Genomic DNA, 17,413 nt, shown 5'->3' on the forward strand with positions numbered 1-17,413 from the left:
ACGTCATCAAATATAAATATTGAATTTGGGCGCGCTTCTGTCGTTGGAATTACATCGATGTTATTGGAGAATGTAAAATAACTAATTTCATCAATCAATGTCAGCAACTTTTCCAAGTAACGATATTTGGGCTGTTGCAATGATTTCAAGTACACGTACAAATTCTCAAAACGTAGACCGTGAGGACTTTCTAGCATGCTCATCAACACGTTGGTTTTGCCGCAATTCGAGGGACCGCATATGATTCCACGAATCGTGCTTGGAAGCATGTTTCCATGTCGACGCGTTTCTTGCTCAAATACTGATTGTGTTCTATCATCGAAATTTGTCACACTTATCGTTTTTGGTTGCTTTATGAACCGCATGTTTCCTCTACAAACTGCAAAATTGAATTCATTAATAAACCATTACGATTGAACTATATATAGGGGTGCATCGTATCAAAATCGCTCAGTATAAAAATGTTTCTTCTTCTGTCAGATACTGATGATATTTAGAAACGTTTCTTCTTTTGTCAGATACTCGCGATATTCGAGATCTAACCTCTGAACAGTTAAAATACATACCAAAGATTGTTTTGTTACGCGAATTTTCAAAATATATTGAGGATTTGTGGGACAAACTCCCCAAACATATAAGAGCCGATTTGGAGATTCAGCAATGTCGTCAATGTTTGAAACATTATAATCGTCCGTGGCAACAAACGCATATCGACGGTCCAGCACCGTTGATCAGAGATTGTAGTGAATGTTACCAACAATAAAAACTGGCAGAGGTCTGTTGAATCGTGCAATAAACGCACTTCCTATTGAGCTGCATATTCCAGGCTATCAGTTTTGTGGTCCGGGAACTCATTTGAAGAAACGACTATCTAGAGGCGAAAGAGGTATTAATCAGTTAGACGCAGCGTGTCGTGAGCACGATATAGCCTATTCACGTAACAATAATCTAGCCGACAGACAAATAGCTGACAAAATACTTGCCGATAAAGCGAAAAAACGTATAGTAGCGAAAGATTCGACTCTGGGTGAGAGAGCTGCTGCTATGACCGTTTGGGCAGCTATGAAAGCTAAAACTAAAATCGGTATGAGCATAAATAAAAAGAACAAAAATTCGACCAAGAAAGTGACCAGAAAAAGAGTCCTTCCAATAAAAAAACATGGTGGTGTCTTACCAGTTCTACCGTTACTAGGAGTTCTTGGTTCTTTGGTTGGGGGGGCAGCGGGGGTTGCAAAGACGGTGAACGATTGGAAAGCTACACAACGTCAGCTGCAAGAGATGCAACGTCATAATCGTGCCATGGAAAATCGTGCCATGAAAGGTCATGGAATCTATCTTGCTCCGCACAAGCGTGGTCGAGGTGCAGCAATGAAAAAAAAAAAAAAAAAAAAAAACGTCGAAGAAATGATAAAAATGCCTACTGGTATGACCACAAACGTTCAATTGGAACATTTGGCAAAGCGCTTGCGTATCCCATTCTTTAGAGGTGTTTTCATGCGTAACGCATTACCAAAGTCGCCGCATATAAACGAAAGTGGTATCATAAATTTGGACGATACTGAAGGGCCTGGTACTCATTGGGTAGCATATGCAAAGAGAAAAGAACGTGCGATATATTTCGATAGTTTTGGAAATCTTCGACCACCCAAAGAATTGATTCAATACCTTAAAAGAGATGTGATGAAAATTGAATACAATCGCATTTCCTATCAACGTTTTAATCAGAACATTTGTGGACAATTATGTTTACAGTTTCTCCATACGGTAGATGATCGATATGGATTTAAATGATGACATTCCACTAGTAGCAACCAGTATTTGTTTGACAGTTTGCAAACATGTCTCTAACGCTTACGTTGACTGGCAACAGTAGCATCCTTACGGTGAGCTACTTTCCCGCTATAGATTTGAGCGATGATTATTATGAACTTGGTTTAACAGATTTCGAAACGTACAATATGATACCAAATGTAAATTCGTCAAATAATAAATTTTACTATGGCACTAATGACAATGAAATTGTGATTCCGGAAGGCTCATATGAATTGCATGCTATAAATGGATATTTAAAACGCACAATTTTACATTCTCAAGAAACAGTACGCCCCAAAAACAATCTATATGGGTATGATGAGGATGAATATCCCATAATAATTCGTGCTAATCATAATACGATGAAAAGTGAATTAAAATGTGTTCACAGAATAAATTTTAGCAAACCAAACAACATTGGTTCGCTTTTGGGATTTTCATCGAATCGTATATTAGAACCACAACAATGGCATGAATCAGACGCATCGATTAAAATTATTAATGTGAATATTATTCGTGTAGAATGCAGCATCGTCAGTGGTGCGTACAGCAACAGTACTCGTGTACACACGATACATGAATTTTCGCCTAAAGTATCGCCAGGATATAAGATATCGGAAACGCCTGCACATGTCATTTACCTTCCAATCATCGCACAGCACATTACCGATTTGACGGTGCGTATCGTTGATCAAGAAGGACGATTGCTTGATTTTCGAGGCGAAGAAATTACCGTCAGACTGCACGTGCGACGACGACAACGTTAATACGAATTGCATATTTTGGAAACACCTGAGATGCTTGTACTACATGAGACAGATCAGGTGATATGTATGAGAAAAAATTGTATCGCACAAAAACAAACGACTGCAAACAATAGTGGTTTTATGAAAAGAAAAGAACTCAGTACGACAAATATTGAATTTTTGAAATCTCTGGGATTCATCGTAAGAAACAAGCGAGATGATTGACATTTTGAACATTGAAAGTGAACCGGTCTTTGACAATCGCATTGTCAAGATTGAGACACACACATACAATCCATATGCTAACACAACGTTTGGTCACAGCGATGAGATACGAATACCTATACAACAGCAGGATTTATACACGTTACCATGTGAGAGTTATCTGTATGTTGAGGGGAAGGTAACAAAACAAGCAACAGTAGATGGTGCCACTGTAACGTTAGGATATAATTGTGTTGCGTTCATGTTTGACGAGATTCGTTATGAACTGGATGGTGTGGAGATTGATCGTAACAGAAACATGGGAATAACTTCCACGCTCAAAAACTATGTATCGTTATCTTCAGATAAAAGTGCTATCATGAAAAATGCCGCATGGAATACCATTGACACTGTTTCAGTAGATGGATACTTCAACTTTTGTATACCGCTCAGCATGTTACTGGGATTTTGCGAAGATTACAAGCGTGTAGTGATTAACGCACGTCACGAATTAATTTTATTACGATCGCGTAGCGATAATAACAGTCTGCTAGGATCTTCAGCGTTGCATCCTAAGATTGAATTATTCAAGATACAATGGCGAATGCCTCACGTAATTTTGAATGATATCAATAAACTTTGCTTGTTAAAAACTTTAGAGACCGGACGATACATGAGTTTGAGTTTCCGTTCATGGGATCTGTATGAATTTCCTCTGCTGCAAAGCACGACCAAACACTTGTGGACCGTTAAAACAGCCACTAATTTAGAAAAACCGCGATATGTTATCTTTGCGATGCAGACTGGTCGGAAGAACGTAATGTCGGAAAATATAACTCAATTCGACAACTGCAATTTGATCAACGTGAAGCTCTATCTTAATTCAGAGTGTTATCCATACGATGATATGAATTTAGATTTTGCAAAAAATAGATACGCAATACTTTATGATATGTATAAGTGTTTTCGTAAATCATATTATGGATGCAACAGTACTGAGGTATGGTTAACAACTACCGACTTTCTGGAGCAAGGTCCATTCGTGGTTATCGATTGTTCGCGTCAAAATGAGTCTGTCAAGAGTACCACTGTAGATGTGCGATTAGAATTTGAATGTAAAGAGAATTTACCAGCGAATACAACCGCGTATTGTCTAATCCTGCACGATCGTGTAGTTGAATACAGCCCACTAACCAATATAGTGCGCAAAATCAACTAATAATAATAATTTAAAAAAAAACAATAGCAACGCTGCAGATGTATGTATGTGTGTGACAAAGAGTGATAAAAACATTATCCATAGCACATTCAGTTTATTTCTTCTTCTGAACGCGTGCAAGAATACTTCGTCATGGTTGTACCAACGTTTGTGGATTTACAAGGATTCGTTGTTGGAAAGACATTTATCGTGAAGGAAGTAGCGATACTCAGGAATGGAACTGCTCTCTCTCATTATACCTTTACTAGTCCCATACCATGGTATCTTCTCACAAGGTCTGACAAATCAAAAGCTTTCTGGTTGATGGCTAATCATCATGGGCTACGATGGGCTGATGGGATCATTAATTACAGCAGAGCCAAAAGTTTGATTACGGCAGCTGTGGTGGGTAATATGTATGAAAAACTGGAAAATGATGCATTTCGACTTATATACGTGAAAGGATGTGAAAAGCGGAAATGGTTGACAAATCTTCTGGATGACAATCTGAAAAGTAACCTGATCATTAAAACCTTAGATGCGGATTATGAGGATTGTCCTTCTCTAGACAAACTGGATGCAGATAATATTTTACGATGTAATAATCACATAAAGCATTGCGCGCTGCAAAATGTATTAAAAATATTCAATTGGTGGTCTCAACGTCAAATAAAATTGTACAATGTTTAGTATTGAAATAAATATTTATTTGTTTTAAATGTGCATATGTGTTTTTCTCTCATTTCTTTACCCTTTAAATATTTACATTATGTAGCGTAATAATTCTTCTTATACAAACAAAAAATTTAAGGTACATCTATAAGATGACCTACACTGTAAAGAAAAAAAATACGGATCCAACCGTCGGAGATAATCTTTTCAAAGAAAGGATGGGAAAAGTAACAAAAGTATAAACTTTGCGTATTATTCTTCATGTATATTACATTTCATGTATTATATAAAACAAATTTATTTTCATACATAATATTTTTTCAGAATAACATTTGTCAGTTCATAGCTTCATACATAATATTTTTCACGCCACATGCTAATAGCTCGCAATCAATGAGTGACTCACAGTCGTAGTCATCGCTTTTTCGTATCGCTTTTACCGCATAGCTCATGTCGGTAATATTCTTTTCACAAAGAATATTTACAAATTTTTTGAATTTTGAACTAACAAGCTGAGTATTTTCAGACAACCATGCATACATATGATCGATGCAATGTTCATAACTAAATAACATATTCATCGTAACAAATGTTAAATACATGCAGATGGTAGTAGTAGACGATGTAAGTTTTACAATTTTTGAATTATTTATCTTACAAAATTCCATCATCAGATCTCGAATCTGTAGCGGAGAGAACGCTTCATTTTCATACAGAAGTCGTTGGATATCAACACGTTTTCCCATCAGCTCTCTCCAGGTTTCAATATGTATTAAAAATTGATTGCCACGATTGTCGCCGAGAATTATTTCCACAGTAGGTATAGATCCTACGTTGATGCCAATCTCTAAATATTTATATGATGTTGCAGTTAAAGCGTATTTACGTCCCAGGATTCGAACTGCATAACGCGATTGTGACTCTGGAACGCTATAAAAATAGAATAAAAGTTAAATACATATAAAATTTAAAAAACCTGTAAAAGTACACATACTTACCTCTCGCATTTTATCTTTGCTGGAGTTTCATCATCCTCATGTTGAACTGGTGAATAATAATTTGCACGTTTGGTGTTCACTTCACTAGCGTACATTTTCTTTATAATATGTGGAAACTCTATATTCTGAACTCTGTATTCATAGAGCGACTAATGAAACAATATGCACAAGAGCTTCTTTTTATTACTACAAAAATCCCCTCTCTTGTCAACATTTTTGAAAAGAGAGCATGACAAATATCGATAGCGCATTATCATCACGGAAAAAACTTAGCTTTTACATTTATAGGTTTTTTAACAGATAATTGCATACCTTTCTTAACAAACCTTTGTTATAACATTTTTAAAAACACGTGTCTAATAATGTCTAATATAAGTTTTGAACAGATAATTGCATTCCTTTTTTACTCACCTTTGTTATAACATTTTTAAAAACACGTGTCTAATAATGTCTAATATAAGTTTTGAACAGATAATTGCATTCCTTTTTTTACTCACCTTTGTTATGCGATAAGTTAATGTACCTAATGGTACCCTTCACTTAAAAACTACCATATCATTAAAAATTAGTAAATTCCACCCGATAAGCGTCCCCGCCTCGCGTGACGTTGTCACCCCCGCACCACCAAATACCCCCCCGCCCCGCTCCCCGCGCATTGCCCCCTGGCTCAGAACCGGCCCTATTACCCTACTAACGTATTCGGATCAGGGTACGTATTGCGATCGTGTAATGTTTCCCGTAGGGCGGAAGTGTGAAAAGTGAAAAGTTTCAAGTTACTGTCCCTTTCTATTCAACACCTATAGAAAGGGATAGTTACACGAAACTTTTCACTATTCACGTTCCCTCCCTAAGGAAGAAGTTACATGATCGCTGGCCTGGTCGAGCAAACTGTCATCCGCCTGATCGCACCACGCACTTCGCGTCCGAAAGTAGAGCCGTGAACATCGCAGATACATTGTACGATCAGTCCACGCATAAGAAAGAATAAATAGTCACATATACTTTTTCTATACAGTGAACACAAAGAACGCCGATTTAATAATCAAATCCTTATCACCACCACAAGCATTGGCGTTCCAAATGCATAAAACAGTTGCTGTAGGTACACGTAATATTATGAAAATCTAATATATTATGTTTAGATATTAATGGTTTTTCTCTTAAATACCATAACCGACTAAACTAAAGAGTTAAAAATACCACTGGTTGAAAAAAAATGAGACTTGTTAAGAGAAAAAGAAAAAATACAAAATATACACATTATACAATATAATAATTTTTGATATAGTATCCTTTAATATAGTAGAAAGTTCAAGCTTAAAATGCTTTTTGAAAAATGAAAATGCGATGATATTCCGCGGTGTTATAGTTATTTGAAATTATGCAAAACTTTCGTATGCGCTAATTTTGTTGACCAGTATAAACATAATTATACAAAATTAAATGTAATATCATCATATGTTACACATTATACGATCATATATAATAATATTTGGAGGAGGAAATGATACAATTTTATCTGTATGTAATCATATACAGTTACATATGATTGAAAGATCTGAACAAATATGATTACAAAAATATAAGACTTTATCGGCCCAAAATTCGGTTATTATTATATACAATTATATAAAAATATATATGTATATGTGCTATTAGATCAAAAATTATATATACAAATTATTCGTATTTAATTATTCATATTTATATATGATCATATTATGCACGACTTTTCTCAAAATTTTGAAATATAAAGATTTAAAACAAATTACAAACTATAATATATTTAGACAGATACATTTCCTTGTAAACAACTTCCTAGCGACCACGGACGCGCGTCTCGCTGGACGGTCTTAATCCGCATCGCGCTACCGCGTTCTTGCCGACATTTGGCGGTAGGCCCGTAACCGAGTTACGGGGGTCTGGTAGGGGCCGGTCTATGTCTACCCCAATTATCCCTCCTCACGTACATTAGCCAATCAGAGGTTAGGAGACCCGTCCGCCACTTTCCCCTTCCCTCTGCCGCCCCCCACCCAACAGGTACTAGCCGCAGTACTACTATATAAAGCCGCTGTACTATTCCGATTCTTCAGACCGTCGTTGTCTGTTCGTCGGGAGACGATAATCGTTGTCGCGATGGATATGTCTGTTATAGAAATCACGCCGGAGGAAGTCGTCGCAGTAGATGAGCCGGGTGCGGAGGATTCCTCCGCGGAGGCCATCAATGCCATTGCGATGGGCACTTACTGTTCATCGGAGTGCATTGCTTCGAGCAACCCATCGCGTCACATTAGCATCCCATTAGGTTCTTATGAGATGCCTAGAAATGTAGAATCGCAAAACGGAGGATCGTACACCGTCTCACACGATCCTCGTATACGTTTTAAAACCTTCATTTTATACGCACTGATCTTAATAATAACCGTCCTACTATGGTTCCTCCTCTTTAAAGTGTTCCTAAAGTAAAAATTATATTAACAATTTACATCTACTTTACTTTACATTTATATTTATTATATTACTTTAATTTGACATTGATTAGTGGGTATTTTTCATATTGTTTACAGCAGAGAACTCTGTAGTTTAGTCTTTACTTTAGCCCTTACAGGTCCGGAAGTCACTTTAGTAACTTTGAACTGTTTCAGTCAGTTTATAGAATCAGTAAGTTTATAGAATTTTTTGGTTTCAATTAACTTAATAATGTTACAATGAATGTTCTCTTTATGTCGGCACGTGTATCACAATTATTATGTATTTCAAACCTTTTTAAAAAGAGATAAAAGAAGGCGCCGATTGTGTGTGTGTGTGTGCGCGCGCGCGCATCTGAGAAAAAAACTATTATATTAGGTAAATTGTCTCATTACTATATTGCTTTATTATCTTCTCTACAAAATGATTGATATGAAGTAAATGCGCCAACTGTGCGTCAACATTGAAATAAAAAAAAGATAGACCAAGTACATAAACGCGTGCCTTCAGAAATAAATGTAAGATCAATACAATTAGCCAAGTATATTTGAAAAAAAGTAATATTTATTTATTTATGAATGATGGATTGTCCAAGTAAAGGAGCTATTGAAAAACGTAGGATTAGAGAATTTCAAAATGCTTGGCTAGATGAAAGTATTTTTAAAGGATGGTTAGCTCCCCATCCTGCTGAAAATAAAGCGCTTTGTATTGCATGCAACAAAACTATCAGATGTTGCAAAACAGATTTGATTAAACATTCACAAACGGTTAAACACATTGAAAAAATAAATTCTGGTAATTTTAAGGCTACTTTTAAAGATAGTTTATCACATAAAGAACAGGTTAAACGCGCAGAAATTAAAATAGCAACTTTTATCGCAGAGCATAATGTAGCCTTTCAAGTCGTGGATCATTTAATTCCTTTGTTAAAAGATATTTGTATAAAACCTGAAGTTGTGCAAGACCTTTCGCTGGCTCGACATAAGTGTGCAAGTATTGTTAAAAATATTACTGCAAAACGTGAAACTGAAAAAATTGTTGAATATTTAAAAATTAGTAAATTTTCCATTTTGATAGACGAAAGTACGGATATCTCTGATACAAAATTAATGTGCGTTCTTGTCCGCTACGTATCACCATTAAATAAAAAAATTGTAACTCAAATATTAGAATTATTAACTTTAGATGCAACAGACTATTCCGCGAATAAAATTTTTAAAATGTTTAAAGAAAGTTTAGAAAAACAAAATATTCCTATTAAAAATATTGTTGGATTAGCTTGCGATAATGCGTCAGTAATGGTCGGATCCAAAAATTCTTTTATGACTCATCTTAAAACGGAAGTGCCAGAATTAATAACAATAAATTGTATTTGCCATTCATCCGCGCTTATAGCCAGTAAGGCTTGCGAAAAATTACCTTCTTCTTGCGAAAATTTGATTAGAGGAGTTGCCACTTACATTTCGGGCAGTGCAAAGCGATGTGCGATTTTGGGAGAATTCCAAGATTTTTTTAATGGACAACGAAATAAAATATTAAAATTGTCGGAAACAAGATGGTTATCTTTAGAAAAATGCGTTGTTAGACTTTTAGATAACTGGGAAATCTTAAAAAATTATTTTATGTTAGCAACAGTAGAAGATAAATTAAAATCCGCGGAAATTATATTAGAACATTTAAATGATATTTTTATTAAAGCGTATTTGCTGTTTTTAAAATTTGCACTAAATTTTTTTAATAACTTTAATGTATTATTTCAATCTCGTAATATTTTAATTCATAAATTATATGAAAGCAGTCAAAAATTAATTCGTCAAATAGCCGTAAATTTGGTAAAAATTGATGTTTTAGAAAATATTTCAACTTTAGATTTACTATTGGATAATAAAGATAATATAAAACCTATAAATGACATAAATGTGGGACCGGATTGTGAATGTCTTTTAGAGACTTTATCTTTCGAATGCGCGCAACAAATTAGATTGAAATGTTTGGATTTTTATGTTACGGCAGTTCGCGCGCGCGCGAGAAATGCTAAAGCGTCTCTACCTTATAAAAATGAACTTTTTAAACAATTAATTTTTTTGGATCCTAATATAGCTTTACATAATGAAGGTAGACATAAAATTAAAAATTTAACTTATATTGCTAACCGGGTAGAGCATAATATTAATATAACAAAATTATCGTTTGAATGGACAATTTTACCATTAAGTTTTGATGAGCAACAAAAAAAAGAATTAGCTTCTTTGCCAATAGATGAAATGTGGGCTAAAATACTACAATCTGAAAATTTTGATGGGACTAAGATGTTCCCAAACTTAGAATTATTAACTCAAGTAGTCCTTTCTTATCCTCATTCTAATGCTGAGGCCGAAAGAATATTTTCTATTGTTTCAGATGTCAAATGTAAAAAAAGGAATCGACTATCAAATGATACTGTTTCCTCAATTTGTGTTATTCGATCTAGTTTACAAGCTCAAAATATAAATTGTACAAATTTTGAAATTGACGCGAGGCATTTAGAACTGCATAATACACAAAATTTATACGGAGAACAATGCACATCTGATAATACTTAATTTTTTTTTTTTTTGTTGCATTTGTTTGCATTTTTACATCTAGCCTCTACTTTTTTATGTATGCTATACATAATTTTTAATATTTGCGTTTAGAATTTCAGTTTTACTTACATGACTGTGTTAATAATATATTGTAGTGACTAAAGCCAAAGATTTAATGTGCAATAATTTTTAATAAAAAACAAATTTTTGTATTTTAATATCCAGCCTCTATTTTTTAATACATGCTACATATGATTCTAAATATTATTATTTCTAAAATCAGGTTGAACACGATTGAGGCCAATCCATCACCTTCTCTGACTGTCTAATCTTAGGAATGTTAATTAGTGGCTGCGTTTAGCAGAAAAAGCAGCTTTGCAATTGTTGTAAAATTCTTCAACACGATTGGTTTTTGCTCTTAGTTCCTGTTAGATCTAAACGTATAAACCAGTCGTGTTGAAGAATTTTACAACAGTTGCAAAGCTGCTTTTTCTGCTGAACGCAGCCATTGATTTTAATCTTTTTCTTCGAATCTGTTATTACCAGTTTGCATATTCTTATTAGCTTTTCCAGTATTTCCAATTTCTGCATTGCCTTCCATATCTCCTTTCTGATAATACTGTTCTGTGTTATATAACTACGTACTGTGATAATATGTGCTACATATTGTTAAAAATTAAAGATTTAATAATTTGAATTAGTATATAGTAATTGTTATATTTGTCATTTTTAACGGATTTAATAAATTAATTAAATTTAATAAATAATATATAACAAGTAAAAATTATTTTTGTAATGTAGAAGTTGTATTATATTATAAATTATATTTATCTATAAAACATATTTATCATTAAATTGATTACAAGTATTTTTATTTTATTATATTTTATTAGTATACTACTATAATATTTTGTGTCTTTGTAACTTTGCAATTTCTTACGTTTATGATATTATTTTGTATTTTAAAGATAAATTGTTGTTTTATGAATACTGGTAAGGTTTTTGGCAGTTTTCCTTACCCTTGCAACAAATGTTGGTATTCTTTAATATTTCTGCCAAAAATAAAATGTTTTGTTTGTATTGTTAAATATTTGAAATTATTTCAACACCTATTTTCCTTTTAATATTTTTTATTATAGAATAAAATAATTTCTTATAATTATATGTGAAAGTATATCTGTGTGTAAATATATGTATATATATATTTGTACGTTGAGAGCGTATGTGCGTATCTGTACATAAATATATCTGCTATTTCTTTTTATTCAAAAAATTTGACATGATTGCATTAGGGCGATCAACAGTACATTTTTTTTCTTTATTAACTACTTCACTGCTATCATTCTCGCCGCGCATGCGCGAAAAACCCGGCCCGCATCTCATCACTGCCTCCACGATGTAATCCACGATGTAATATACAGGTTATCATATCATTGCCGTGAAACCCGCAACAGATTAAAATAGCCATCACACACAAAATAATATAAGCTGCATTCCAGTCCCCATTCTTTCCACTGACCGCTCTCGCTGTTCTCTTTCTCTCGAAGTTCTCTTCCATTCGATGATCACGAGTACCTCAAACAATTAATAAAGAACAATTCGCGAACTGTCTGCATACAGTCTCCACAGAGAAAAACCTCGGAGAGGTTTCTCTCTGAGGCTCGATTCTTGAATTCATTTCTAAGAGAAACGTATTCGCAAATTCTGTTCTTACAGAAAAGTTGAAAATTTATTGGCTATCATATGGCTTTTAACCAATAAACTTGCAACTTTTCTGTTAAAGCGAGTATTTGCGCATACGTTTCTCTTGCGAATAAATTCTTAAAAAGAGACACATCAGTCATTGTTTAGACATAACGGTATAATAAAAATTAAAAAATGCACTACTTCACGAAAACTGTCATAACAATAACATAACATTCATCACACTGTACGTCACTTCACGAGTTCACGCGACCCACATGGGCAACCCACATAATCCATTACACACGCCGTAGTGACGATGCGAATGACTGCGTTCCATTTTATTACGCACATGATTAACATTAGACATTATTATCCGTGAAACGGAACGTTACCCGAGATGCATGCGATTGTGATCGCTGCTCATGCCACTATATTTCGTCGGTGTGACAGGTTCCTAAATAACCCGAGGCGCATAGCACACAAGCGCCTCTTGCATCAAAAGTATGAAAGTGACGTTTTCTGATCTGAGAGGTCGATCAGGAGGTGACGATAACGACGTTTCTTAAATGAAAATTTTGACATTTGGACTTTGCGTCGTTTGATATCTCCTCTCATAGGGTACGTAGGGGACAAATAAAAATAAAAATTTTCACATACAAATCGACCCCAAGCTTTCGATTGAGCCTAGTTAGAACTCGATCGAACTCCGTTTAGCCGTTTCTCAGATATCCGATAATCTCGGGTGCTCGCAAGTCGCGTACTCGCGTAAAGAGCACGGTCGGGCTCGCGCTGCGCGTTCACTTGGCGCGAGCCACTACCGTGTCTCTCGATACTCATCTCGTTGTTTGTACACTGATAGAAAAATGTGTTGTATTTGTAACCATCACAATTGCATAGTAAAATGATTACAGTTAGGAATATCATTTTTATAGCAATTACTATTACAACATTGGTAATAATAACTATAATATATATATGGTAAATGCTTATAATAAAGATCATTTTATGGTACACAACTAACTGTATATAAAGATCTCCAATTTGGTTACAGCAACCATGTCATAGATGCTATTTGCAATTATGGTTACAAATACAACACATTTTTCTATCAGTGCACACAATTATTTAAATTATTATTAAATATTATTAAATACTATTATTTATTATTATTACATATTGAGAACTGGAAAATTTAGAGTCGGAACCGGAATTGAAAAAATTCGTAGTTTAAACGATTTTCGGTTTTCTTTATTTGTCAAAAAATAGAACCCGTTACACTAAAGTTGAAACCGTAACAGTTTTCGAATATTTTACTAAATCGTAACTGAAACCGAACCATAATAATTTTATTTCGGACCGGGTCCCTGATTAGGATAAATAAAATTCTGTCGTTGACGCTCTTTATCTACACATGTTTGTTTCATTATTCTTATTTACACGCGTTTCTTGTATCATAATACCTAATATATTTATTTTACTGAGAAACTTTTTTTAATTAATTCCTATACATTTATAAAACTGGAATAAAACGAAAGAAATATTCACTCATATTCAATCAGATATTAAGAATTGAATTTTTTTTTCTTTTGTAAAATGTAAAGTGGACACAGCTCCAGAGCGGAAGTGCCTCTGTCTGTAATCATCATTTTATCATTCTAATATAAATAATAGCATGATCCTGAAAATATTTATTACACACAGTATTATGTAATTTAAAGACCTTTTTCCCTATGTAGCAACGGATTATTTCAATTCAAGAAAATCTTGTCCTTGTGGTATACTAGAACAGGACAATTTTTATTAAATTAATAGTAATAACGCTTTTTAATAAAAAAAAGTTAACAACTTATATCAACGTTTCTATATATAAATCGTATTTATGTTTAATTGTATTATTCGTGACGACTGTTGACGACTGGTGGCTTAAGTTGCTGGTATGTTTGTATTCAACGTATTCGGATCAGGGTACGTATTGCGATCGTGTAATGTTTCCCGTAGGGCGGAAGTGTGAAAAGTGAAAAGTTTCAAGTTACTGTCCCTTTCTATTCAACACCTATAGAAAGGGATAGTTACACGAAACTTTTCACTATTCACGTTCCCTCCCTAAGGAAGAAGTTACATGATCGCTGGCCTGGTCGAGCAAACTGTCATCCGCCTGATCGCACCACGCACTTCGCGTCCGAAAGTAGAGCCGTGAACATCGCAGATACATTGTACGATCAGTCCACGCATAAGAAAGAATAAATAGTCACATATACTTTTTCTATACAGTGAACACAAAGAACGCCGATTTAATAATCAAATCCTTATCACCACCACAAGCATTGGCGTTCCAAATGCATAAAACAGTTGCTGTAGGTACACGTAATATTATGAAAATCTAATATATTATGTTTAGATATTAATGGTTTTTCTCTTAAATACCATAACCGACTAAACTAAAGAGTTAAAAATACCACTGGTTGAAAAAAAATGAGACTTGTTAAGAGAAAAAGAAAAAATACAAAATATACACATTATACAATATAATAATTTTTGATATAGTATCCTTTAATATAGTAGAAAGTTCAAGCTTAAAATGCTTTTTGAAAAATGAAAATGCGATGATTTTCCGCGGTGTTATAGTTATTTGAAATTATGCAAAACTTTCGTATGCGCTAATTTTGTTGACCAGTATAAATATAATTATACAAAATTAAATGTAATATCATCATATGTTACACATTATACGATCATATATAATAATATTTGGAGGAGGAAATGATACAATTTTATCTGTATGTAATCATATACAGTTACATATGATTGAAAGATCTGAACAAATATGATTACAAAAATATAAGACTTTATCGGCCCAAAATTCGGTTATTATTATATACAATTATATAAAAATATATATATATATATATATTAAGAATAAAGAAGGGATAATAAAGATACTCTTTGTTATATATCATAAAAATTTATTTGTATATTTTATACATTGTAGTTTTGTATGTTTATAATAAATAAACGTTTATTTTTCTGTATGAATCAAATGATATTGTCTTTGTGTATCCATGAATTGTGTGGTCCATCGAATCCCAACCACTTTACATAGACCTCGTCACCCTTCCTGCGTAATATTTTTTCCACAAGAAATACATCCGGATGAGTCGTGCGATGTAATTTGTACTCGTGGAACGCTCCAGATATAGATTTTCCGCGATAATCCTCGAGTAGATAGGTTACGGGATTGGTATGCTAAACTTTAATGATTTTAAACACCTCAGTCGTCCAATTTGACGTATAACCCTTTTCAAAGACAGTTTTGTACTTGCTTACGCGTACAGAGTCACCCACTTTAAATTTCGCCAGACCGGCAATCTTTATAGCGTTGTATACTGTAGCCAAGAGTCTTTCAGCTACCGCGGGCGTTACGTCAACGGGTCGCATGCTAATTGTTCGATGCTTTCGGGTATTGTAAGTAGACACGAGACGCGGTAACATATCAACCCATTTGTAATTGCCGTTGAACGTAAACTGTTTCCACATGTCGTTTTTCAGCGTGCGAGTGAATCGCTCAACGACCGACGCTTTCATTACAGAGTACATAGAATAATGATTGATATCATGTTTTTTCAAGAGTTTCTGTACATCAGCGTTGTAAAACTCCTTCCCCATATCGGTTTGCAAGTTTTTCGGATGTCTACTGCTCTCTCGAATTATCTTGGCGATAGCGTTAGCCGTCTCGCTTCCACCCTTGCTCTTGAGTGGTACAACCCACGCATACTTGCTCAACACATCGATGACGGTGAGTATGTAGTGATAGCCTTTGTTGAAACGCGAATACGGATGCATCTCAACGATATCAGCCTGCCACAAGTCGTCGTATCCTCGAACTATAACACGTCTTCGTGGAAAATTTCTTCTTGCTGGAGCGTGCAGTTCCTCGACGAGTCGCAACCTCTCAGAACTAACGCGTCTATTGAATTTCGATGATTTCATGTTTCGCAAACTATCGATCAAGTAATAACGCGCGCGATGAATAAACACTATGATTTATTTCGTTCTTTCACATTCTTTTACGTTCTTTCGCGTTCATTTTACGTTCTTTCACGTTCTTTCACGTTCTTTCGCGTTCATTTTACGTTTTTTCACGTTCTTTAATGTTCTTTCACGTTCGTTTCACGTTCTTTCACGTTCGTTTCACGTTCTTTCACGTTCGTTCCACGTTCTTTCACGTTCTTTCACGTTGGTTTCACGTTCTTTTACGTTCGTTTCACGTTCTTTTACGTTCGTTCCACGTTCTTTCACGTTGGTTTCACGTTCTTTCACGTTCGTTTCACGTTCTTCCACGTTGGTTTTACGTTCTTTCACGTTCGTTCCACGTTCTTTCACGTTGGTTTCACGTTCTTTCACGTTCGTTTCACGTTCTTCCACGTTGGTTTTACGTTCTTTCACGTTCGTTTCACGTTCTTTCACGTTGGTTTCACGTTCTTTCACGTTAATTTATAATAAGGCCAGCCTCGCGAAGTTCCTCAATTATTGACAACATCTCATTATCATGTGCATTGTGACCAGCTTGACGCGAAGCTTCAAGCAAACGTAAGCGATCCACTAGCTCGTTGGGATCATCCCAGTGCACGTAATCAATCGCGTTATCATTTAATGTCGCAACGTTAGGTAATCCTTTTCCAATCGTAAATTTATCATTTAATAACGGTGCAATTATATATTTATACTTATATCCCTTGTTGCTCAATAATCGATCGTGTGAAACATGATTTCGTTTATGTGCGTTTGTAACCAACAATATGATTTTGTACTTTCGTTTTCTGTGTAGAGAGAATCATCGGGATATCTCTTAAAGATTAGTTCGTAAAGACCCGGTGTGCCAACGTATCGCATACCGTCGACAATTATGTTCTTCGCTGTCCACGTCAAACTTTTTACTACCAAGCATCATTCCATCCTTGCCCAGATAAACACCGTAAACGATATCTATAATTTTCTCTTTTTCACCATGACCGCTGAGGAAATCTCCGATGTACTCTTGACCTAGCGGACCAAAGTGCTGCGACA

General features: G+C 34.7%; 1 protein-coding gene across 1 annotated transcript; it reads left to right on the forward strand.

The window, feature by feature from the left end:
* The first annotated feature begins 2,775 nt into the window (after positions 1-2,775).
* Positions 2,776-3,981, forward strand: LOC118648599. The gene has a single exon (XM_036294921.1). The coding sequence runs from the start codon at positions 2,776-2,778 to the stop codon at positions 3,979-3,981; it is 1,206 nt and encodes a 401-aa protein (XP_036150814.1).
* Positions 3,982-17,413: the final 13,432 nt, after the last annotated feature.

Source organism: Monomorium pharaonis, unplaced genomic scaffold, assembly GCF_013373865.1.
Source record: "Monomorium pharaonis isolate MP-MQ-018 unplaced genomic scaffold, ASM1337386v2 scaffold_53, whole genome shotgun sequence".
Classification (NCBI taxonomy): Eukaryota; Metazoa; Arthropoda; class Insecta; order Hymenoptera; family Formicidae; genus Monomorium; species Monomorium pharaonis.